At 42.2% G+C, this 24571-nt stretch overlaps 1 protein-coding gene across 2 annotated transcripts in view; it reads left to right on the top strand.

Annotated features, from left to right (window-relative positions):
• The first annotated feature begins 621 nt into the window (after positions 1–621).
• The window catches only part of tnksa (tankyrase, TRF1-interacting ankyrin-related ADP-ribose polymerase a), a 104784-nt gene continuing 80834 nt past the window's right edge, over positions 622–24571 (top strand). Inside the window, exons 1-4 of one of the 2 annotated variants that reach the window (XM_085279221.1) lie at positions 622–1163; positions 2622–2737; positions 6994–7102; positions 15247–15342. In XM_085279221.1, coding sequence (XP_085135347.1) covers positions 656–1163; positions 2622–2737; positions 6994–7102; positions 15247–15342 — 829 coding nt within the window. In that variant the 5' untranslated portion in view covers positions 622–655. The remainder of the gene's footprint in view (positions 1164–2621; positions 2738–6993; positions 7103–15246; positions 15343–24571) is intronic. The other variant, XM_085279222.1, reaches the window with a different exon arrangement.

The following is a 24571-nucleotide window of genomic DNA, read 5'->3' as shown; positions in this document are numbered from 1 at the left end:
TTTCTGAAGGTCTTTCAAAGTTTTTCTTTGGATAATGTCTGATTTTTCACTCATTTTCAGTCCAACCAATTTACCTGACCATCAAATTGTTGTCCGTATATTCGTGGAGATCAGGACAGAGGTACAACAATGAGTGTCTGCATCATGCAAACTCTGCTTTCATCTAAAAAAAACAAAACAAACCTGCATCTTCCATGTATGCGTGCACATTATTTGCTACACGTCTTTCTTTCTTACCTATCAAATTATAATGAAATTAGGGGTTAAACTTAAAAAAAGAAAAGAAAACTAGTAACACCCAGACTCATTAATATTAATTTTATTTTGCAGTCTTTTAACGACATAGAATAGAAAACATATGCATAAATATATGTCTTTTTTAATTTTATTTCTATTTCCACTTGAATAAAAAATATATATTTTCTCTCCAAAACAAATGCAACTTCATAAAAAAACATTTCCAGATTTTGTGTGTACTCGTGTCTTAATTTGAAATCTTACCAGTGAAGACATGCTGATATTCCTGTATTTGAATTAAAGATATTTTTGACCCTAAATCCATAAATCCACGCAAAACCGAGCGGAAGTTTGGCTTTCCTGACAGGAAGTTGTCAGCAGTGTTATTGTTGCTAGTGGGGACTGTTGTGTTGTGAAAATGGCGACATCTCGTCGCTCCTCTCAGCAGCAGCAGCCGCCAAACTCCCTCCTGTCCTCCCCGCCCCGTTGCTCCTCTCACCCTGTCACCCCGTCCAGCTCTCTGCTAGCATCCATTGATGATGCCAGCTCCCTTCCCCACGGAGCCGCGATGGAGAACACCGGTGACGGTGAGGTAACACCAGCCTCTCCCACCACAACCTCCCCTGCTTTGGCCCTCACTACCAGTAGCAGCAGCAGCACCACCAGCAGCAGCAGCAGCACCACCACCACTAGCAGCAGTGCTAGCTCCCCGACCACCACCGAAGGTAGCGGCACCAGTCCCGGTTCTACGCCCGACTCGAGCAGCGGGAACCCGGGAAGCAGCGGTGCAAACGGTTCTTTCAGGGAGTTGTTTGAAGCCTGCAGAAATGGTGATGTTTCCAGGGTGAAGAAACTCGTGGATGCGGTGAATGTGAGCGCCAAAGACATGGCTGGACGCAAATCGACACCCCTGCATTTTGCTGCAGGTAAAGACAACGAAAACCACTTTTTTTCCTTTTAATTGAATCAGGCTTCTTTACAGGCTGTCTAGCTGTAAGGTGCGTTTAAGGTGTGGGAGTGACCAGGAAGAAACTAATATTAAAATCCACGAGTGAGAAGCAAGCACATGCTTTAGCAGTAGATTACTCATCAAGTTTTTAAGGAGCAAAGATCTGACATACACTTCTAAAGAAGAAACAAAACACTCAGCTAATGTCCGAAACATTAAAATTAAATATCTAATATTTAATTTTTAGTCAAAACCACTTTTCAGCCTCATTAAACCATAAAACCAGCTCATGATCCATTAATTTGCTGCGCTCCTTAAATTAACGATCAATTTAGTCTGTAAAATTGGATTGCATTCCAGTATAATGTAACCGTGTTCACCATAACTTACCGCGGAGTACGTTTTGCTTAATGTAGAGCTGCCTCCGACTCCTTGTACTTTCCTACAGAGAAAACAGAGAAACATCTTCCTGTGTTACTGCGTTGTTACACTACACCCAGTCACACCCAAAATGCCATTAATAATTGATTTCCAAAGGAGAAGCAAATTTTACGTGCCAAATGTGTGGAGAGAGGACACAAATTAAATAATGAGCGCATTAAATAACATCGTGGTTGAGTAATGGTGCGGTGTGTGTGTGGCATTTGTAGATAGAGGCATATGGTAATTTGCATTTTTAATATGTTAAATGTTTGCAAGCTGGCTTAAAAAGGGCATGTGACATTTAAATGGAAAACAGAAACAAATAATTGAAGAAACTAGAGTGATTTTATATCTAAAGACTCAGAAAGGTGCATGTACATTATTTACATGTTCCAGTAAAACAGAAAATATAAGGTTTAAGTGGTTGAGCAGATGTAATATAATCCACTGGTTGTCCAGCTGTGTTGGACGTTTGAATCTTCAAACTTACCTTTTGTGCAGTGCATGTGTGGAAATCATTTATATATGCATTGACATTAAAGTCTGCAGCAGGTAAACAGTCATCACTGTGACAGAACATCGACCTTAGTTTAGCTTCATTTAATGAACGCCTCTGTCACAATGGACTGTTCGTTTTTCCTTGAGGAAGAAGAGCATGAATGCTTTTTCTAAAAATGCTTTTGGCAGGCCAGAAACAAAAAAGAAAAACATGCACAGCTGTTTTACATCACAAGCCTTTCTAATCCTCAGTAGCCTGAGCCAAATTAACAGATTCTCTTGAGTTACAAAGTGAGTTTGAGACAAAACTGGAATGTAAATAGGAAAAAAAAACATAATTAAATGACTTATTTATTGTAGATGAACATGAAAAATTTACGTGATTAAACAGTAAAACTAAGTCCAGACCTGCCAGACAAGGCTGTTGCAGTAACTTGTTTTTAGTGCTCTGGCTTCATAGTTGATCTTCTGCTTTTATTTTCAGCACTCGTCTCCCTTTCTGCCTCTCTTTTAGGTTTTGGGCGGAAAGATGTGGTGGACCATCTGCTTCAGACGGGTGCTAATGTGCATGCACGAGATGACGGAGGTCTCATCCCGCTGCACAACGCCTGCTCATTTGGTCACTCTGAGGTGAGGCTTCATACCATGTTAATGTACTCATCAGAAGACTTCTGTCATGTTTGCATTCAGGAGGGTTTACCTTGTAGTGACGTAAGTAGATGCTTCCTAGATGAGTTTTAAACACCACACTCTCTTCTTCACGTCACAAGAGAAGTGTAGAAGAGAGGACTGCCAGGGTGGAGTGGGTGGAGATGAGTGTCAGGGGTGATTTGTGACAGAACGATGGCAGCAAGAGTGAAAGGGAGGGTTTACAAGATGGTGGTGAGTGCTGCTATGATGTGTGGTTTGTAGATTGCAGCACTGAGGGAAAGACAGAAGCATTTCTTGAGGCAGAGATGAAGATGCTAAGATTTTACTGACCGAAATTGATCATACAGGATGTCAAGGCACTCTTTTGTACAACAAATTATGAAATGGATTTTAATTGAAAAATTATTGTACAAGTAGAACATCCATCTATCTTCTTCCGCTGGAGGCTATCCCAGCTGTCTTAGGTTAAGCGGCAGTGTACACCCTGGACGGGTCAGAGAGTCAAGTTCTGCTTGGTTCAGCAGTGCTCTCCCCTCGATGCTCTCCACAACCAGAAATCCACCTGGTTCTTCATCCATCTAAACTTCATAGATAGGTCAGCTGACATATAATAGGTAGGTATTGGTTAATTGGCTGAGTCACGCCCAAGTAAATACCGGACTAGATCATTACTGATGAGGAGGAGGAGGGGGGGTGACACAACCCCCATATGTCTGAAAATAACACATGCATGAAATGCATAAGGAGGATGCTATAAATATACACACAGGTTAAAAAAAAAGGGGGGGGGGTCTTTAATGGTAAAAGCACATTTGTTAACAGATCCTTATTTATGTCTCTAAAATGTAAAATATCTAAAATTTTGACTTAAATTGTAGACTTAAGATGAGATGTCTAAATCGTTACTTCTTTGGCTAAAATAATAAGATTAATTAAATAAACATTACTCATGTGAGAGTAATTTAACTGGTAAAAAAAGAAAAAAGGTGTAGTTCATAAAAACTCACTGATAGAAGAATCCTCATTCATACCTCTGGGGTGCAGACTCTTAAAACGGAATATCCAAGATGCTTCTCTTTTTTTCCGGATAAAATTTATATTGCCACCTCTTTTTTTCTGTTTCCTGTCTTGTATTTAAGCAATTTTTACAATGTTTTACTATGACCCTGATGAAGGCCACAAGCCGAAACGCGTAGGTCAATTATTAAAGTTGTTCAACTTCCCTCAAGTGTTGCTGGAGTTCCTGCTTTGTGAATTCTTTTATCCTCTCCATGCACCTTGGAAGCAAGTGAAGTTGTGCCAGAAAAATTTTTTTTGCTGCGATTTATCTTCATCCATCTAGCCATGCCTGACATTCATTCAAGTTTTTAATCCAACTTTAACTGGATTTATATCGAGTCACACACAAAGTTTTTTATATGTCGCCAAAGAAGAAGTTAAAATGAGCTCCTAATCAAGGTTCCAACTATACAGATTACACTGAGCATATCTGGAAAATGACTCTCATTCCCCCATTCTTATTCTGCTCATGAGTGAGCATGCAGATGTTTTGGATTATCTCTGACAGATGTGCTAATCCTTTTTGTCTTCCTGGCTTTTTACTACAGTAATCAATCCAGTATTCACGGTTTCAAATGTTAGAGAGCTTTTTGGAGCTTTGTTGGAGAGCACAGAAAATTGGAGCAGTAATGCAAATGTATTATCACAGCAGCGGTTAACATTTTGATGACATATACTTGGAAACTAAAATTGATCACTCACACACAGCTAAAACATTGAAAGTGGACAACTGCCTTGTTTTTTTAAAATCAATTTATCTGTGTCTGGATTATGGCGGGGCGATATGGCCAAAAATATTTATCATGATATATATTTGAAAATTTGCGATAATGATATAACTGACGGTATAACTGACGCAAGACAAAACTCCACAACTTTATTAGTGCAAAAAACCAAACAAAAAACAAACCCCATCAATGTATTTTCACTTAAACAAGCAGCTGTTTTTTTTATGTGCATTAAAGCTAATTCCTTGCTGACAGTTTAACCAAAAGGCATTTCCAGTGGAAATTGGCCGACATGTCCTCAGCATAACCATGTATAATATTCACAAAACTTAAAAAGAGGTTATACACACACAATGCGGTAATATTATGTTGAAGCACAGCGCGTATCACTCCGCGAGGCTCCTGCCTACAATAGCCATAATTCTCCGACAATCCATCAAGCGGTGCAGCTTTGTACTAAAACATTTTTTGACAGATTTTCGAGCGCCGTGTACGACATAAACTCGGTTCGAGGTCAGCACAACCAGAATTCATACATAAGGCACACGGGATTATAAGGGGCACTGTCGATTGTTCAGAAAATCAAAGGAATGATTTTAAGTGTGCCGTATTTTCCGAAAAACAGTAATAACGACGGCCCGCTAGCATGCGCTACCAGAAATTGTGCTTTGTTGTGTATCTGACAGATAAAAGCCAAAACCAGTTCCACAGCACTGAAGTTGGAGCATTTTTACAAATCAATTCTGGTTCATTTGTTTCATTCAACAATCCGCTTTCGCCCTCCTCATTCTCTGTCGCCGCCATGCTTTTTCCGCCATGTGCGTATGAAAACAAAGGCACTGCGCATGCGCGTTTTGCCCATATTCTACTGGTATTACCGTGAACGGTATGATTATGGCTCAGCCCTAGTCTGGATCATGATGGCAGTCCAGACTTTCCTCTCTCAGCTGGGAAAGGGAGAGAGTGGACGCTGAGGTGTTCCCAAGTTGCCTCACGGGAATTGTCTCTTCACTGTGTCCTGCTTCTGTCCTGGGGTCTCCTCCCAGTTGGACATGGCCAAAACACCCCACCTAGGAGGTATCCCAGGTAGTATGCCTGAACAACCTTGACTAGTTGTTTTCAGTGTGAAAGAGTCATAGCTCCAGAATGACTAAGCTCCGACTAAGCAACTTTCTGTAAGGGAGAGCCTAGACACCCTTGGGAAGCTGATTTCCATGGCTTGTATCTGCAGTCTTATTCTTTCGGTCATATCCACTGCTTGTAACCATAGGTGAGGATAGGGACGTGAATTAACTAGTAAATCAGCAGTTCCACTTCCACGCTCACCTCTCTCATTACCACAGCTGACCGTTACAGCATCTGAATGACCTCAGAGTTCACTCTGTCAGTCTCCCACTCCCTTCTTGCTTTGCTTGCCTTTGGATTGAGTGGTGGTCAGAGGTGGAGGCCTTGGCATTCCTATCTTTTATTGTTTTTTTAAAGTGTAGCAATTATAAAAAAAGATTGATGTAGCCTCTGTTACATCACCTACTGATTTATGAAATCTTTCGAAACGTAATTATCTGGCTGTTTAAAAAATCAGAGAGAGAGAGGGTTAATGATAGCTGCGGCTAGATTGCAGATTAGCAACATGCAAACATGCTTGCTTCTGCTAAAAAATGTGGATATGTAGAACTAGAATCTGAGCGATTACTTTAGGCCATTAGAGGAGCTGCAGTCTTGGACCATCTATTTGTCTTCATTGTTCAGCATTCTGGGTGAGGTTTTCCAGGCATGTCCCCGGGGCAGACCCAGGACAGGCTGGAGAGATTATATCTCTCGGCTGGCCTGGGAACGCCTTGGTATTCCCCCGGATAAGCTGGAGGAGGTGGCTGGGGAGAGGGAGGTCTGGGCCTCTTTGCTTAGGCTGCTGCCCCCGCGACCCGGCCTCGGATAAAACGGATGAAGATGGATGGATGGATGTTCAGCATTCTGCTTTGCACTGCTTGTCAGCAGTGCAAAGGTAAAGTGTTCTGTGGCCATTATGCTCGTACGACAAAAGTGTGAACACATTCTCTCAATCTCTTTCAGTCCCACCTCTGTTGACACATCACATCCACTGCTGCAAGCCGCGCTTTGGTGACGTTTCGGTCAGTCGTGCGCTCCTCGATTTTTGTAACCTTGCGTGTTTTGCTGTTGCTGCAAAAGTGCTGTACAGCCAGATTAGGTGTGGTTGTGCGATGTTGTCACCAATACAACATTAATTTTAAGAGTATGTTGTTAGATTTTCACATTTGTTTTGCAGGAAAAAAACAACTCAAACTTCAAAGCAAAGCAGTTTGTAGTTTGACTTTTTATTTTCAAACTGTTGCTCTGTCTGTGTCACACATGCAATTATTACATGTTATAAAGTTAAAAAAAAAAAAAGAACGATCTGAACACCCATATGCCACAACCTTTTTATCGTAGGTGGTGTCCTTGCTGCTGTGTCAGGGGGCTGACCCAAACGCTCGAGACAACTGGAACTACACTCCGCTGCACGAAGCCGCCATCAAGGGCAAGATAGACGTCTGCATAGGTGAGCACACAAAACACACATGGTAAAAATGCCAGGCCATGACCTGTACAAAGGGGTTTGCATTAATGACTCTCACTCAAAAAGTATGCATTGCACAGCAACCATCAGTACATTCAAAAATGTGTTTAGTGGCATTTGAAGGTCTCGGTATTGCTATTTTTCTTGTGTCTGTTGGCCCAGTAAGATTGAATTAACCGGTCGTGTGAACAGAAGCAAAACAGAAAACAGTCAGTGCTCGAACTGGTTGCCATAATAGTATTCTAGTTTGCTGCATTGCTCCTTTGGGTGCAGTAAAAGCCAATGTTTATTTTTTACAGTCATTTAAATATATTTTCTCATCTTCGTTGATAATGCTTTGGGAAATTTTTTTTCCTAAAAATTAAAGTTTGAATTGAAGAGGTGTGTTTGTGCAGCAGCTCACAAGCTGGAGTTTGAAATGTGTAATCATTATATAGACATTATATTAGAAACTTTAACGACCCCAGCCCATGCTCTATACTGCTATGCTTTTATTTCCCAGTTAGCTTAAAGCAGCAACTAATCTGTAAACTGTGTTACTGCCTATTGTTAGTCCCCCACCCACCCCACCCCACCCCACACAGGGGACAAAAGGAGCATTGATTTTTTTTCGTCTTACTTGTGAGTTCACATTCCTGTTGAGATGGTGCAAAGCGATACTAAAGTGTTTGATCCCTTCAGTCCACAACGACCTCTGTTTGGCCGTCTCTGTCATCACGACTCGTTGTCTGCCTGTCAGCAGCAGAAAGGAAAGTACCTTTCAAGACGGTCTATACCGGGCTGACCGATAACAGCGACTTGCTGAGCAAAAATAGAGTCTGAGTAGGCTGCGCGATGGTTTTGAAGAAAACAACATTGCATTTATTTATTGATTCATTGATTTTTAGTTCCCTGCCCTTTTGTTGTGGGTAGGCAGAGTCTTAACTATGGTGAAACTTGCAGGTTCTAGCCTCACGGGTGCTTGTAATCATTTATTATGGATGCTCTCGCAGCATATCTGCACCGGGAGATTTGTGTGATTTAACCAGCTGTGTGTAGAGATTACATGTAACCAAGTGTCACAGACAGTCTTAAACAAAAATAAAAAAGCCAACTTGTATCCTGGGGTAACGTTTGTCTCACACGCATCTCAGATGAAATTGAGTTGCAGCCATTCCATGAGACAGGTGAGCGATGGATTCCAAAAAGGCTTTCTGGGTGGATTTACAAATGAAGATTCAATTCCACAGAAAAATAGACGAGCTGTGTTACTGATCCCCGAGGAAAATCAGAGGTAAACACGATTGGCCACAAACATGAAAACAATCTGAGCTGTAATCTTTATGATGTTTGTGGAAAAGTATTGCTCAGGATGAGGACTAAGAACAAATGACTGCATGAACACTCAGTGACACCTCGCCTGGAGTGCTGAGAGCAACAAGGAGGAAAAGTTGTGCCAGTCTTTTTTCTTTTTTTCATAGTTTCTGCAGGATGCCAGGGCTCTGAGAGACTGCATAGCAGCAATGGGCTTTGTGGTGCTGTGATGATCCCTGAGAACCAACTTCACTCTGCTCTCAGAGGTTTTATCGATTTATCAATAATTATGAATGAGACTGAAATTGAGGTAAAAAGGGTTAAATCTGCTGTTGACTTTCTCTTCACTCAGTCATGTTTAGTGTTGGTTTTCAGTCTAAGCAGTGCTTGATTTTAAAACTTTCTGAAAAACTTTAGAAATGAGATGAATTCAGAAACTTCAAGCTGAATCATACCAGGAAATAAAGACTTCACATTTCCAGGTTCAGTTTGGCATCCTGCAGTCGGACTTTTAATGAATTTATGAACGACACACTTTGTGTTTTATTGTTTAATTATATTGACATGACATTTTAAGCACAGCATCAGTTGCAAGTGAAATTCTCTGTGGTAGCTCTTTATAGCAGCTGGCTTTGTTTTACAATGGCTCATTTAAGGTCTTTACAGAGCCGCACTGATGTATTGGCTAATATTTGCTATTTGTTGATGAATTGATATGTGCATTTATAACAGCCAAAAGATTCTTTGTCGGTGTTGCATCTTTGTAACAGCTGGTTTAGGGTTTCTGTAACAGCCAGTTTTGAGTGTCCACAGCACCCGGTTTAGGGTTCCCCAACATCCGTTTCGCTTTAGGGTCTGTACAACAGTTTGTTTAGACTGTTTGATTTAAGGTCCTAAAACAGCTGACAGTACCAGCTGTGTGACCCTCTCTTTTTCAGTGACTGTCTTATAACCTTGACCTCCTCCCACGTTGCTTTCTAGAGATGTGTTTAAGTGCCCGTCTTTACTACACAATTTTTTGTTTGTCCCCGTACTGTACTTAATCAAATTTGACGTTGTTTGCATTCGATCAAATATCGCAGTGAGAGTAGCCTGGGTCTGCAACCTTTAAGACCCAAAGAGCCATTTGGACCCGGTTTCCATGCAAAAGAAAACACTGGGAGCCGCAAATAGTTTTTGACATCTAAAATAAAGATAACACTGTATATATTGTTTTTTACCTTTATGCTTTGTGTGAACAACTAAGGTGTGTTGCTTATGAAATCCATGAAGTGCTACAGAGAAAATTACATTTTATTTATGTAATTAGCACATTTTGAACTCTTAAAGAAATATAACAAAAGGAAAGACACCCAGCTGAACCAAAATGATCCAGCAAACATAAACTGTTGTGAGCCGCCACCCTTATGTCGCCTTTGGGCTTTTGGAGCCTTGACATGACTTTTAAAAAATAATTCGAAAAAAAGCACTATGCTGCTGAAAAATGAAAAATAGATATTTGCAAACTTCTGCCTAAATATGTATTTTACCTGGTTAATGTGTGTGGGGGGGCGTGGTCTGCAGCGCCGCTGCAGGGGAGGAGGACGCACCTGAGCGGCACCCGCAATCACGCCTCGCCGCCTTAACGTCTGTGCCGTCTATGCTGTTGTTGGTATGTGTTGGCTGTGAGCTGAAAAGCTACAGCCGGCTGTATGCGTCAGCAACCGTGTGTGAAAAGTGGTCAATAAAGAGATGCTGAAAAGCGTGTTCACGCAAACATCGTCGGGTCTGCCGTGATATGTTTACAATGGGACTTCTGCTCCTGAACCTCTGCGCACAGCGTCTGCAAATTGGGGCTGTAAAAGTCACTTTCATCTTTACGCAGGACTGTAAGCTGTCGTCTGTGAGGCGTGAGCGGTGTTTGTTTTTAACAAAGTTCACGGTGGAGAACAGCTGCCGACATAATGTGGATCCGAAGATCCATAACTGGCCTACCTGGGGTTGAAAGTCTCGATAAATGCACGGCGTTTCGCCCGGTACACCGGCTTCCGCAAGTGTGACGCTTATTTTGAGCGATGAAAAAATAATAAAATATAATTTTATTTTTATATTTCAAAATTACAATAATCTTCCAATTTAGAATTACAAGTTAAAAAAAAGAACTAACATAAATAAAATACACTGCAGCTAAATACTTCTAATTTATTTTCCCAAACTGCGTGGAACCGCACTATAAGGACTAAAGAGCCGCAGGTTGCCGACTCCTGCTGTAGTAGATGGAGCTAAACAGAGAATATTTTGTAATATGCTATTCAAGCAAAATGCAAATATGTTTTTTTTTTTAAGCAATATGTTGTTTGAATTTGATTGAACATGCCATTTGCTCATTTGCAACAGCAACTGAAACTTGCAGCCTAATATGAAAAGTTTGGCACACTTGCTATACCAATAATCACTTCTCAGATTTTATTCTTCAGGGTGAAACGATAGATTTATAAAGTTTGTACAGTCAGAGTTTTCTGACTCTGACATAGTGTATATATACAAGAAAACCTCATGAAGCAAGTAAGCAAGCTTTTAAGACAGCAGTTGGAAAATGTTTACAGGCTAAATCTGTTTAGATCAGGCTTAATGCTATGCAGACTTTTTGGGGATTATTTCAAGGACACAAGCAGCCTTAGTTGTTTGTGTCCTTATACACTGTTATACAGTGCACCGAAAGGCGCTTTAGTAAATATTAGTGCCTTCATTTTGAGAAAACACGGCCTAATAATTGTTTTGAACCAAGAACCTAATAAATATGTTGTTTGCTGCCAGTTCAGAAGGCAAATATTTCCAGGTCACATAATCAAGTGGTGAGGTAATTTAAAAATCTGGCTGCCATCCTCAAAAGCATTTCTTTCTCTTGCCTTTGGCACAAAGGAAAAATGCAATCCGCATTTCCACTCACCATTCTTCTCCTGGATGTGTGTGTCCCTGACTGCACAATTTGCAAAGCTGAATAGATTTTCTGCAAGATTTCATAGTAAGAATTCAAATTAAAATACAGATGATCTGATGTCTGTTAATTTTAAATATATTTTTAAACAGTGCTTTCATAGATCTAATAAAGCTGCAAAGGTAATTTAGATTAAATTTTGTTATCAAAGCGACATAACCTTTGCTTCAAGCGCTTTTTACTCCATGTCTTTGAATAAAAACAATTATGCTCATTTCTAGCTCCACATTCTTGTTCCAAGACTCTAATCAAGTATGTTTTGAACAAGTCACAATTTTGAAATGACCTCTGTGTTCTGTACTTATCAAAGGTCTTCTTCCCCAAAAGTTCTCATTCGTTGCCCCTTGCCTGGCTTCCATAAACAGAACCCAGGGCTTTTATACTTTGGCACTGCATGAGATTACCGTATGAGGAAATATGTCCTGATCTGATGTCAGTTTTGGCACAGGACTTGAAAATATATTGTAAATCAAGAGAGATGCCTGAAGCCTGAGCTTTTAATTTACAGGGATTAGTTTTACATAAGCTTACCAAATGATTATGCACAGAGGTTCCTTTTTGAACTGTTACAAGTCAAGACCAGAACATGTTTTTGGATAAACCCACCAGCCCACCACATGCAGTAAAACTGCATCTATATTGTCAGATGTGGACCAGAAAAGGGACAGAGAAGATTTGGTTTGCAGCCCAAACTGCAAAGTTACAACCAAACCGAGGCATGTAAACAAAAATCACATGGTCTTGCTTTTTTGCTTGTTGGACAGCGTTTTAGTAGCCTGTCATCCTGCCAGGCTAAAGATTTAGCAGCTCTGATTTGACTGTAAATTCAGCTCAGCGTGATGGACGCTGTAAGTAAGAAGTAAGAAATTAATCTCTCATTACTCGACTTGCATATTTTCAGGTTCAAGGTTAAGAGAAAATCACATTGACATGAGGATATTTCAGATCCTGAGGCAGCCATGCTGAAGACGATAGCTTCCAGTGATTCCAATGACAGTTCCGTATGTGGATTATTTTTATTCTTTCCACTGCTTCTTTGTTCGCGAGGGGACGCCACGGCGGATGGAGCCGCATGTTTGATTTGGCACAGGTTTTTCTTACGCCTCATGCCCTTCCTGACGGAAATCTCCCAGGGATTTGTGTCTCTTCCCGGTCTCGAAATGGGACTTGTTCATGTGTTAGCTGAATGTGTTAACCACAACACCATGAGTATAAACCACTACAGGGCCATCCACCTCTGGGTGCTGCATTAATGAACCACAATGATCTATTTGATAAAAACAATGTGATTGTATCCATGCATGCATGGAGTTGTGAGGATCCTTATCCATGCATTTTATTTTATGGAATCCATGGAGCCTGATGGGTGGAGACAGCTTTTCTGGTTAAAATGTCTCTTAACCATCCAGCTAAGGCTGATGTCAATTTATTTTTCTATTATTTGAAGGTAATAGAAAATCATTTAGTTTAGGAAATGTCAAAAAAGCGAACGTTGCCGTCACAATTCCACTGAAGTGGCATCTTTAAAGAGACTGTTTTTTACTTTTATCTATTTGAACAATTCTTGTTTTTGAGAAAATAATTGGTATTTTTGTCTAGATAAATGACTTAGAAATTGCAGTTTATTATTTTTTTTTCTCCTCCCTCTTAATTAATATTTTCAGAACAACAGTCCTCACGTAATTTGGTGCTCCATGCATTTATTCAGATCATATTGTTCAACTTCCCAGTTATCACTGTGTGGCCCGCCGTGACGGAGCAGAAGAAAGACCTCCTTATCTTTACTGTATGATGTGCATTTTGAGCAGATAAAAGCAAAAGATTTTCTTAAAGAAAGGCTTTCACTGTGAAGTGTTTCCAAGAGAACTCTGTGCAACAAAAGGCTGCTGGATTATAGCAAAACTCTGAATCATTAGATTAACTAATATTGACACCAAAATCATTAAACAGGACTGCTTCTTGGCTTTGGGTTAATCATGCATCGTATTTCTTGTTCGTCATCCGACTCCTTGGACCCAAAGGTTTTCAAACAGCTGAATTGGTTTGACCTTTCTGTTTTTGACTCAAGCTGTTTTGAACCTGCAAACAGCTTTGTAGGGGGCGAGACCTTTAGGGAGGGATGAAGGTGCCACACTTGAAGGGAACGGAGTACACTGGATTTATAGCACAAAATGACAAGAGAATGATTGCAAAATGGCATTACCCTATTATCGTCTTGGAAGCTAAATAGCAAGTGTTTTAAGTAGAACCTCCCACTTGCATTACTTACATTTACACATCTTAAAACCACTTTAGTTGAGACGGGCTGAGAAGGAGATATCTCTGTGCTCATTTTTTGTAAAAGTTGTTTGCTGAATGGTCACAGGTATCGGAGGCATTCGTAACTGTTGCAAATGTAACATTGTCCTGACAACTAATCTAGCATTTAAAAAAAGGATTTGGGTCGTTCAGAGTGGGCTTTTGCAGGTGTTACAGCACAACTACGTCCTCTGGAGACTGAACTCAAAATTAGATGCTGACAGTTGTGAATGAATTACAAGCAGCACAGACCGTATTGCAAGATGCATGAGCATTTCAGGCTGTGAATGTGAGATTGCGTTGCTGTATGGTTGTGCATCAGACTGTCGTTTCTCTCTCTGGCAGAGTATGGGCACATCTTTATACTCTCACTGTTGGATTGGGATTGGCGCAGAGTTAAATCATGTTTTTGTTGAGGGGTGAGTGGGTGAATAAGGTCTGCGTCAGTGCCGGGGCCGAAAGAGAGAGAGAGCACGTGCACGTATGTACCAAGATGCCTGCTTCTCTCCTCTTCTTCTATGTCGGCTGTAAGCTGGGTGGTTTCAAGTGTACACAAGTGTACAAAGGGCATGTGCGCTGGGAACTGCTCAACACTCACAATAGTGGGAAGTGTTGTGGAAAGGAAGTCAGTAAGAGTATTGACATTAGCACCCTCAAAAGGGCTCATTTAAAAAGCGCAAGCAGTTTGTTATTCAGCTCATACCTGTTCGGTAGTCTCATGCCTCTAGCCTCACCTTGCTTTGTTCCTTTCCTTTCCTTTCCCCACATTTCCAGCTCTCTTGTTTTGTTTTGCTCTTCCTCCCCTCTTTTCGTCCTCTACCTCTCCCATCCACTCCAACTCTAAGCCCCCCCCCCATCCCATGGTTCCCTCTCCTCGTCTCTCATGTCCCCTCCTCTCTTCGCCTCTCCTCTCTCATCTTGTTCTCCGCTGCATCGCTCAGTCAGTTGGAGAGGCAAGAGTCTCTCCACTCGCACTGCCTGCCCGCCTCGTCGCTGTTGCTGCTGCTGCCTCGATTAGCCGTAGCCTCTCTTCTCTTCCCTTTCATTTCATTTTTTAAACTTATATTCTCAGCTTAATCACAGCCTTCCCTTCCTCATTCTTGGAAGTGTGATGTGTTTTGCGGCCGGTCACGTAGCTGTTAAGTCCGCTGTTTCTCTCTGGCGGTGTGTTGTAGTGTAGCTTTTGCTTGCTTTTGTTGTGGCATGTCTGTTTACATCAGCAGCATGGGTCGCAGGGCAGGGGCAGCCAGGGGCAGCCGAGGGAGCAGCACTAGCAACAGAGGAGGAGCAGCTGGAGAAGGAGGAGAGAAATGTGAAACGGGACTGGCAGGAGCACTGCCAGGAGACACAACCGCGGGAGGTGGAACGGGAGGGATAGCTGAGGATCAAGTGGTAGAGAAAGGAGGAGGTCCAGGACGAGCAGTGTATGGAGAAGGATGTGGTTCAACAGTAGCAGCGGGAGGAGCAGGAGGTGGACTGGGAGGAAGTGTGTGTCGGGGAGTTTGTGTGTCAGTCCAGGAGCTTAGCTACTGTCTCTGTCTGCCCTGTTGTTGTACAGTGTTACTGCAGCATGGAGCCGACCCCAACATCCGCAACACGGACGGCAAGTCCGCCCTGGACCTGGCTGAACCCTCCGCTAAGGCCGTGCTCACAGGTCAGTTTCCTGTCTGTCCTTTAAACGCTGCGTACACTCAGAACAGCAAATATGTGTTTCTTTCTGTCACGGTGTGTGTTCTTGTGCAGGCTGCTTGTGTGTACTGCTCATAGTTTCTTGTGTGCCTTCCCAGCGCTCTTCTACTCCTGTCTTCACGCTAAGTGTGCCCACAACTTTCATTTCCTCTCTCTCCCAAGGTTTCAGGCAGCATCACCTTTTTTCTGCCTTATCTGTCACGCTCTCATTTTACAAGGCTGCGCTGCTCTTGTGTTCAGTGTGGACTGCACACCCATTGGTTACTACATCCCATTTTCTTTGTTTTGCTTCTCTCCAAGGCTGGAGTTTGTGGTTAGCGAGGTCGTGTCTCTGCTGTCTTTTTTGTTCTCTCTTTTTTATTTTCTCCGTTGAGTCTTTTTGGCTGAAGCTGCACTCATCGATCAGTCACTCAATAAACCATTGTTGAATTGTGTTGAATTTTTTTTTTTGCTCGCTTGCCTTTCTCTTTGTAGTCCTTTATTTTTCCTTCTTTCCTTGCCTTTATTCACAGAATTATATCATGAACAGCAGCAAATTGATAAGAACTTTGCACTGCAGGTCCACATGTATTAGCCGCTGCAACACCCTAATCATCATTTCCTACACGGCTTGATGTGAGATTTAGATTTAGACTGAAATCACAAGAAACTAATAGCTAACATTCAAATCGTTTTGACTTTTCCCTTTTTTATGTATTAAATCATTTCCTTACGGTAAGGCAGTAGAAACAGGTTTTGACGTCCTCCAAGCAAAAGAAGGGGGGAAAAAAGCTTGCAGCGCATTAGTGACCAAAAAAAAAACTTTGCTGTGAAACTCAAGCTAATTATTGGTTCTTTCATTGTTATAAGCTCATAAAAGCAGCAGGACTCATTACACCTATTCAGTGGTAGAGGAACCACTGGGACATAGTTACAGCTTTTTAATGAGGAGCTTTTGAAAAATATATATTTTTAATAAATAGTTAAAACCCCCTTTTTATTATTTTATCTCAATTTTTTTCTTTTTCTTTTTTTTTTTTTTTTTTTACATCTTTCCTTTCATTATCATCACTTGTTGGCATTGCATATGTGTTATTTTGACGATCAGAGCGCTTGTTTCACAGCGATCACTCAGATCGCAAAGGTTGAAAGACTGTGGGTTCGTATGGATCCGAATGTTTTGGTTCGCTGTAGTCTTAAGTAAGTAGACTTTTATATTCTCTTACTTTCGCTCTCTCTGGGTATTGATTTTGACTCTAAATCAGCACCCGCTTCTGTGTTTACGCTGAATTTCATCACCGTGCTGGTCCTCGCTGGTAAATGAGATGAACCTGGAGATACTACAGCGAGGAGCAGTGCGGTGTCAAAACAAGGCGCTCCACAGTATATTTGATAGAAAATGTTTACCGAACATTGCAGACTTAATTAAGTGTGCTTATACTTTATGTAATGACTCGAGGAGGCTAATAATGTAAACAACAAACCGACTGAGACCTGCTTCCAAATTGGGAGTATAGTAGTGCAGCTTACACTGCGCACTCGCACAGAAGCTCACAGGAAAAGGTTTTTTGTTTTTTTTTAAATGTTCTTCTCTGTGAACTCCTTTAATTAGAATAACAAGGATGTGAGTTGCTTAGAACAAGGGATGTCAAGCAAAGATCTTGCATGTGGTATTTACAAGCAACATGAATGTCGTTATTGTGTGGTTATACATGCTGATTTGGCCCGTTCGCCAGCACAGTCAGCACAGTCAGCAGTTGCAGCAGTGGCTGTGACACGGGGCTCATGAAGGTAATTAAGGCATTTAAGCTACTTCTGCCCAAAGTCATAACTCAGTCAAGTCTGAACACATTTTAATTTAATTTAATTTTTTTAGGCTCAAGTGTGATTTACGCTTCCATGTGATAACTGGAAGAACTGCAAACAGAAACTGCTCAAAGTTAATTTGCCAGAGTTATCGCGATGCTTGAGGTTTAATCGACACCAATTGCCCATCATCAAATTCCTTTTTTATCGCATACACTGATTCAACTCACTGTTTGAGGACACTCGGTCTGCATCCAATGTGTCGATGGAACAGGACAGTATTCCACCAAAATCAGAACATCTGTGCAAGGCAAAAACTGGAGCACGAACAAAAAACGCTGCACGCCTCCTGACAGAGCAACACCTGGAGCTGACAAAAAACTCAATGGAGAGCCACCTGAAATAGACGCAGAACAGTAATACCCATGATTTATTTTTAACTTACTTTCTCATTTGACTCAGTGAACTTATAATCATGTTTTAGGAAATGAGTTTGAGATGATTTAAGCTTTGTGGCATGATGCGTTATCTGGCTGGAAGCAGCCATCAGGACATGGGTACACTTCACAGCAATACTCAATTAGGCTGTGGCATATTGAATAATGATTAGTTGGTACTAAGGGGCCTTAAGTGTGCCAAGAAACTACCACAGCATTGCACCAACACCAGCATACTAAACCTCCAGGCAGGAAGGATCCATGCTGTTGTTTATAGCAAATTCTGACCCTATCGTCCAAAAGGGGCAGCCGAAACTAAGCCTCAACAGACCATGCAACTTTTCTTTTTCCAATCTTTTTTTAGCTTAAAGCTGAAAGCAGTCTGGCCATTCAGCTCTGGTATCAAAAAGATATTTTCAACTAGACAAATGCCACCCATTAGATATTTTTTCTTTTTTGGACCATTCTCTGTAAACCATGGGGATGGTTGTGTGGGAAAATCCCAGTAGATCAGTAGACTCAGAGAAATACTCATACCAGCCAATGTGGCACCAACAACCATGTCATGTTCTGCTCCAGTCGGATGCTTGGTTGAAAGTGAAGCAGGTCGTCTTGACCATGTCTACATGGCTAAATACATGAAGTTCCTGCCATGATTGTCTGATTAGATATTTGTGTGACATGACATATCGGAAGGTAAAACTCCAATTAGGAAGTTGCTAAACAGATACAGATCTAGCATAGAGCTGAAAACATAAATGATGATGGACTGCTTGTGACTCTTTTCAGGAGAGGCAGATGTGTGTTGTGACATTTCTGTGAAAAAGTCAATAGTAAAGTATTTACAAGGACAGCTAAACCTGTCAGTTTGAAAATGTGTCATTTTCAAAAATAATCTGCTGACGCATTCAGGCGAAAAAATATAGCTACCGGTGAAAATAGTTGATCACCGGCAGTCTGAGTCTCCACGCCACTGCGAGTTCCCTTCATCCTGCGGTGGTTTTGTTTGTGGCTCGGCTCAAACAAATCACCACATCTTGTTTGTACCGTGAATTATGTTTTTAATAGTAGACACTAATTACCCACGCTATCATCCCGTTACATTGTCTCTGCACGTCACGCCATTCTGGAAGGATTGCGCTGTTGTAATTACTGTAGGAAGTGATGCGTTTAATGGGATGCACTGACTGACAGTTTTAGTATTGAATATATGGTCTGGGTTTGGTAAAGGCTGCAGGAAAAAAATGAGCAGGGAGAGTTATTGTGAACGTATGTACTTGTGTTTTTTATTTGTAGCCTGTGCCGTGCTCTACGTGACGGTATGGACCTTTTTCCCTCGTCCTATGTATTGTGTGTCTTAGATTTAAAGGTTCTGCTCTATTCCACTTCACTGCCGCAGGCCAGCACAGCTTTCAGTCTGCAGTGATGGAAGTTTATATTGACCCATAAATTAGCTATACTGCTCTGCCACATCCAATAGGGTGCTCTTAGGAAAGTCTGTCCCCTGTTAGCTGGGGATGTGAAACGGAAAGGCAAAAAAATTCTGTTGATATATTTATTTTAATGTGGGTTCAAACCCCTCACACTGTGTTGTAATTTTAAAAAGCAACTCTGTCAGATGACATCTGCGAATTCGTTTTGGGTTTTTTTTTGTTTATCTTTTGTGAAGTTCATCTCGCAGTTTGGTTTCCTGATCAGGATGAACATCACAACAAGACAGACCCGTGTGGACTGCCAGCTTTTTGTTCTGTTAATTTACTCAGGCGCTCCCCAGATGCTCTTTTTACACACACACACAGCCAGGGAAATCTGCAGATTGCTGTTTCAGTCTGTTGCAAGCATCAGACACAACTACTCACGTCACACTAGGGGGTAGACTCACATGGACAGCTTCACTTCCTACGTTTCTGATAAGTATTTGATGAATAAAGCCCTGGTGTTGTGCTTCTTGTTGGTTGCAGAAGTTCAGTTGTGTTAGACTCTTGTGCTCGACCACATGACATGTTTCATCTGTTAAAGCATGCTCTGATTGGTATGCACAGCCTGTCAGAATCTGCTTTAACAGTATCAGTTGCACAGAAATAAGGAATTAGTTCTGATAGAAATGTAAATTCTTCAAAGGAAAGAAAAAAGCTGGAGGTAAATCTGTCCTCATTACTCTAAGATGCTTTTGTAGTATGAAAGCTTAGAGAGTAGCAAGTTAATTACATTCCTTATCAGGTTACAAGGGAGAGTGCGCACAGGTTTGCTGTGAGATTAGCCTGTTGCTAAATGGTCAGTGGCTCCTGAAGTTGGTTTTAAACTGTGTTTGTTGCTTGGTTCGGCTGACTTGTTAGGCCTGATTCAAAGTCCTGCGTCATTTTGAGACATCCTGAGAAACACCAGATGGATTAGCATTTTATGATCAAGCAAAGTAATTTTTAGTACAACCTTGAGGCACTGCTCTCTATCACAAGGTGAATGAGAATGTGACTTTTGGGCAGCCTATTAAATCAATTATGCACAAGTTCTGATGGACAGAGTATTTCACGTTGAAATCCTTTTGAAAGTGAGCTGTGGACTTCAAGATTAACCAGGATGAACCTTTGATGATTCACGGTGGACTGTGTATCACAGGTGTCAAATAACAGGATGTGGTGAATGCTAAAACATGAGGTTTTAGCATTTAAATCCTCCCTCTGGTTATTCAAGATCCTGTCATGGTGATCCCAGCCTAAGCAGGGTATTCCACATGTCCTCAGCAAAGTTTCCTCTTATTCTGGAGGATCCTGAGGTGGGCCCCAAGCTAGATGATATATATAATCCTTCTAGCAGGTTCTGGTTCTACCCTGAAGTCTCCTCTGAGTGTGAACAATCTCCAAAGGAGGCACTCTAGCTTAACCCTCTGGGGTTGCTGGACGCGCCGGCGCGTCAAAATCACATGACCAATTTAAGACGACACAGCTATGAGATGCAGCACGTCAGTGTCTCCATTTCAACTTGGGTCGAAAGTGCGGACTTCAAACTATATACCAGTTTTTGAATTGTGTCGATGGGCCACGTAAAACCAGAGTTGTGATAAAAAATGCACGCGATGTTTTTTTTTCTGAACAAAACAGTGGCGTTTACAGCGGGAAGAACGGTAAAACTGCATTTTCTACAGACAGCGCTAGCAAACACTCTCCGCTTGCGAGTTAAAAAAGAAAAAGAAAAAACACTCTTTCCCTATTGGTGTTAGAGTTTACCATGTCAGCCAATCAAAAAAATGATAAGGCAACATGTGACATTTGGTTGTTTAGGGAGAAGGGGAAGTTTTTAGGAGTGATACCCGCGACGGAAAGCGGGGGAGCGAAAGACAGAGAGAGAGCGAGTTTTCATATGTGAGACATTAGTGACGTTTAGCGTGTTTGGAGGCTGTAGTTAGTGTGTTGTGTAGTTATTGTCTTGTATTGTGTGTCAGTTAGACTGCTGAATTTCATATTTGCTCTAAAAAAGCCGTCAAAGGCAGATTCCAGTGTAAAAGCTGTTCCCACATGGAAAACTGGACTGATGCACCTCCTGCTGTCAGACCTGCAGGGTTTAGGCCTGTGGTGTTCTCCTTTGTCTTATACTGAACACAAACTACATTTTTTTGGACTGGCACAAATCATTTGTGTGCCTTCTTCTTTGATGCAGAACACCAACCAAACAGCAACTCAGGTAAAAGCAGAGGAGGGGGGCTATGTGTTTACGTGCATAACGAGTGGTGTTGTAACAGCAGGATCATTCACACGCACTGTTCTCCTGATTTGGAGGTTCTGGCAGTCTCGTGCAGACCTTTTTACATCCCGAGGGAGTTTACAGTAGTTATTGTGATAGCTGTTTATATACCACCGGATGCTAACGTTGGCACGGCTCTCAGCCTCTTGCTCAACACCATAAACAAACAACAGCTTGCCCACCCCGATGGGGTTTTTATTGTCGCCGGCGACTTTAACAAAGCGTGCCTAAAGACTGTGCTTCCTAAATTTGTCCAGTTTGTGGACTTTGCTACGAGAGGAGAGCACACTTTGGACCATGTCTATTCAAACATCAGGCATGCTTTCAGAGCGACACCCCTCCCCCACCTGGCTGGATCTGACCACCTCTGCATGTCCTTCACCCCCACCTACACCCCCCTGCTGAGAAAAACAAAGCCCCAGACAAAGACAATAAAAACCTGGCCTGAAGGAGCCCTCTCTCAACTGCAGGACTGCTTCTCAACAACTGTATGGGATTTATTCTCCAGCCACAACCTCCAGGAGTACACGGACACTGTACTCTCGTACATCAGGAACTGTGTTGACAGTGTCACCATCAACAAAAGGGTCAGGGTGTTTCCAAATCAAAAACCCTGGATGAATAGCGAAGTGCAATCCCTCCTAAAAAGCCGCAACACTGCCTTCAAGTCAGGGGACAGGGCTGCGTATAGGGCGGCCAGGGCAGACCTGAGTAGAGGCATCAGGAAAGCTAAGGCTGCCTATAGGAGGAGGATTGAAGATCACTTTGCTGACAACGACCCCAGAAAAATGTGGCAGGGGATCAATCACATTACCAACTACAGAAGCAATAACCAGGCGACATCTAGGACTGATGCCTCGCTGGCTGAGGATCTAAACCGTTTCTTCGCCCGCTTTGAGACGACCAGGCCCTCAGCTGTCACACCACTTCCACCCGCCCCCAGCACTGGCACACTAACACTCAGGGAGCATCAAGTGAGGTGTGTTCTAAGGTCAGTGAATCCCAGGAAGGCGGCAGGTCCTGATGGAATACATGGAAAGGTTCTCAGAGCATGTGCTGACGAACTGACCGGAGTCTTCACTAAAATCTTCAACCTTTCCTTGTCATCAAACACCGTCCCGCCTTGCCTCAAAACCTCCACCATCATCCCCATCGCCAAGAAGTCAGCTGTGGCCAGCCCAAATGACTACAGGCCTGTTGCACTTACGCCTGTAGTGATGAAGTGCTTTGAGAGACTGGTCTGTCAGCACATCAGGGCCGGTCTGCCTCCCACTCTGGACCCCCACCAATTTGCCTACAGGACAAATCGATCCACCGAGGACGCCATCACCATAGCGCTCCACACTGCGCTGAGTCACCTGGAGCACCGAGGAAGCTATGTGAGAATGCTCTTTCTGGACTTCAGCTCAGCATTCAATCATATCATCCCGGAGATCCTGGTCCAGAAACTGTCTCACCTGGGACTCTCCACCCCCATCTGCCTCTGGATCAAGGACTTCCTGACAAATAGACCACAGTCTGTCAGACTCGGCCCCCACCTGTCCAGCACCATCACACTCAGCACCGGGTCTCCACAAGGATGTGTTTTGAGTCCCCTCCTGTTTACGCTCTACACATCCGACTGCTCCCCTACCCATCTCTCAAACACCATCATAAAGTTCGCGGATGACACCACAGTGGTTGGACTCATCTCAAGGGGGGATGAGTCGAACTACAGAGATGAGGTCAACAGACTGACTGAGTGGTGTTCAGTTAACAAACTCCAACTGAACACCACGACAACTAAAGAACTTATCTTGGACTTCAGGAAGGGCAGAGCAGACCCGGCCCCACTCTACATCCACGGGAGCTGTGTGGAGAGGGTACACTCCATGAGGTTTCTGGGCGTGCAGATCTCTGATGACCTCTCCTGGACTGCAAATACCACGGCGGTGGTAAAAAAAAGGCCCAGCAGCGTCTCCACTTTCTGAGAGTGCTCAGGAGGAACAACCTGGAGGAGAGGCTGCTGGTGACATTTTACAGAGCCACCATAGAGAGCATCCTAACGTACGGCATAACAACATGGTATGCAGGGTGCTCAGCTGCAGACAGGAAAGTACTGCAGAGGGTCATCAACACAGCCCAGAAGATCACTGGCTGCTCTCTGCCCAGCCTGGAGGTCACTGCAAACTCTCGGTACCTCAGCAGAGCTGGCAATATCATTAAGGACCACTCTCACCCCAGCAACCAACTGTTTGAACTATTACCGTCAGGCCGACGGTACAGGTCACATAAAACCAGGACAAACAGATTCAGGGATAGCTTCTTTCCCAGAGCTATCACCGTAGTAAATAAGCACAAAAACAATTGAACCTGCTTAGCTATACCATACCGTCACTGCCATTATATTATGCTGCTATTCATACTGTCATTATATTAATGCTGCTATCCTGTATATATCGTACTTACTATTGTTTGAGTACTTGCGATTATTTTATTGTACTTTTTATATTTTACATTTATATTTATTATTTATCTTGCACCAAGGGAGTGGCACTCCAATTTCGTTGTACTCTGTACAATGACAATAAAGGCTATTCTACCTGATTGTTCAGTAAATAGATTTAAATGGTTATATAAAAAACACCTGAGGCCTTGGCTGCATTTTTAGTTAAATAGTACCATATAACTTTGTTTGCAAAACTTGTGCATAATTTTTAAAAATGTACAATTTCTATTTGCATTTCAAGTTATGAAAATGATTCGTTAAACATGTTTGTGGGTTTTACAGTAAAAAATATAACTTTTTTCTACTCGGATTTTGAATTTTTTGTCTGAATTTAGATCAACTGTGCTAATATAGTATACCAAAATGAAAAAATAACTCAAATTTCAGATATTTGAGGTTGTGCTGAAAATAATAATACCAAAAAAGGCAAGAAAAACATATTTTAAAGGTGAAATATAGAGGTAAAATCAAAAGTAGTCAAAAACGGCCAATTATACCCTGGACCCCAGAGGGTTAAACCAGCTGAACTCCTTTTAATACAAAGGAGCCAACCTCTTCACCCGATCTCTAAGGCTGAGGCAGGCCACAGAGCTCATTCTTCTAGTCTCTACCCAGAGCTCATGACCATATGTGAGGGTTGGAACGTAGATTGACTTTGTAAATCAAAAGCTCCGCAACGGCCCAGCGCAGTGCTTACATTACTGCTGATGCTGCACCTTTCTGCCTGTCCATCTCACGCTTCATTT

This window comes from Mchenga conophoros, linkage group LG7 (assembly GCF_057382185.1).
Source record: "Mchenga conophoros isolate Kocher_MC1m ecotype Shallow Benthic linkage group LG7, M_conophoros_male_GT1.1, whole genome shotgun sequence".
Classification (NCBI taxonomy): domain Eukaryota; kingdom Metazoa; phylum Chordata; class Actinopteri; order Cichliformes; family Cichlidae; genus Mchenga; species Mchenga conophoros.
Note: the sequence above shows the minus strand (reverse complement) of the source record. Positions and strands in the feature narration are given on the sequence as shown.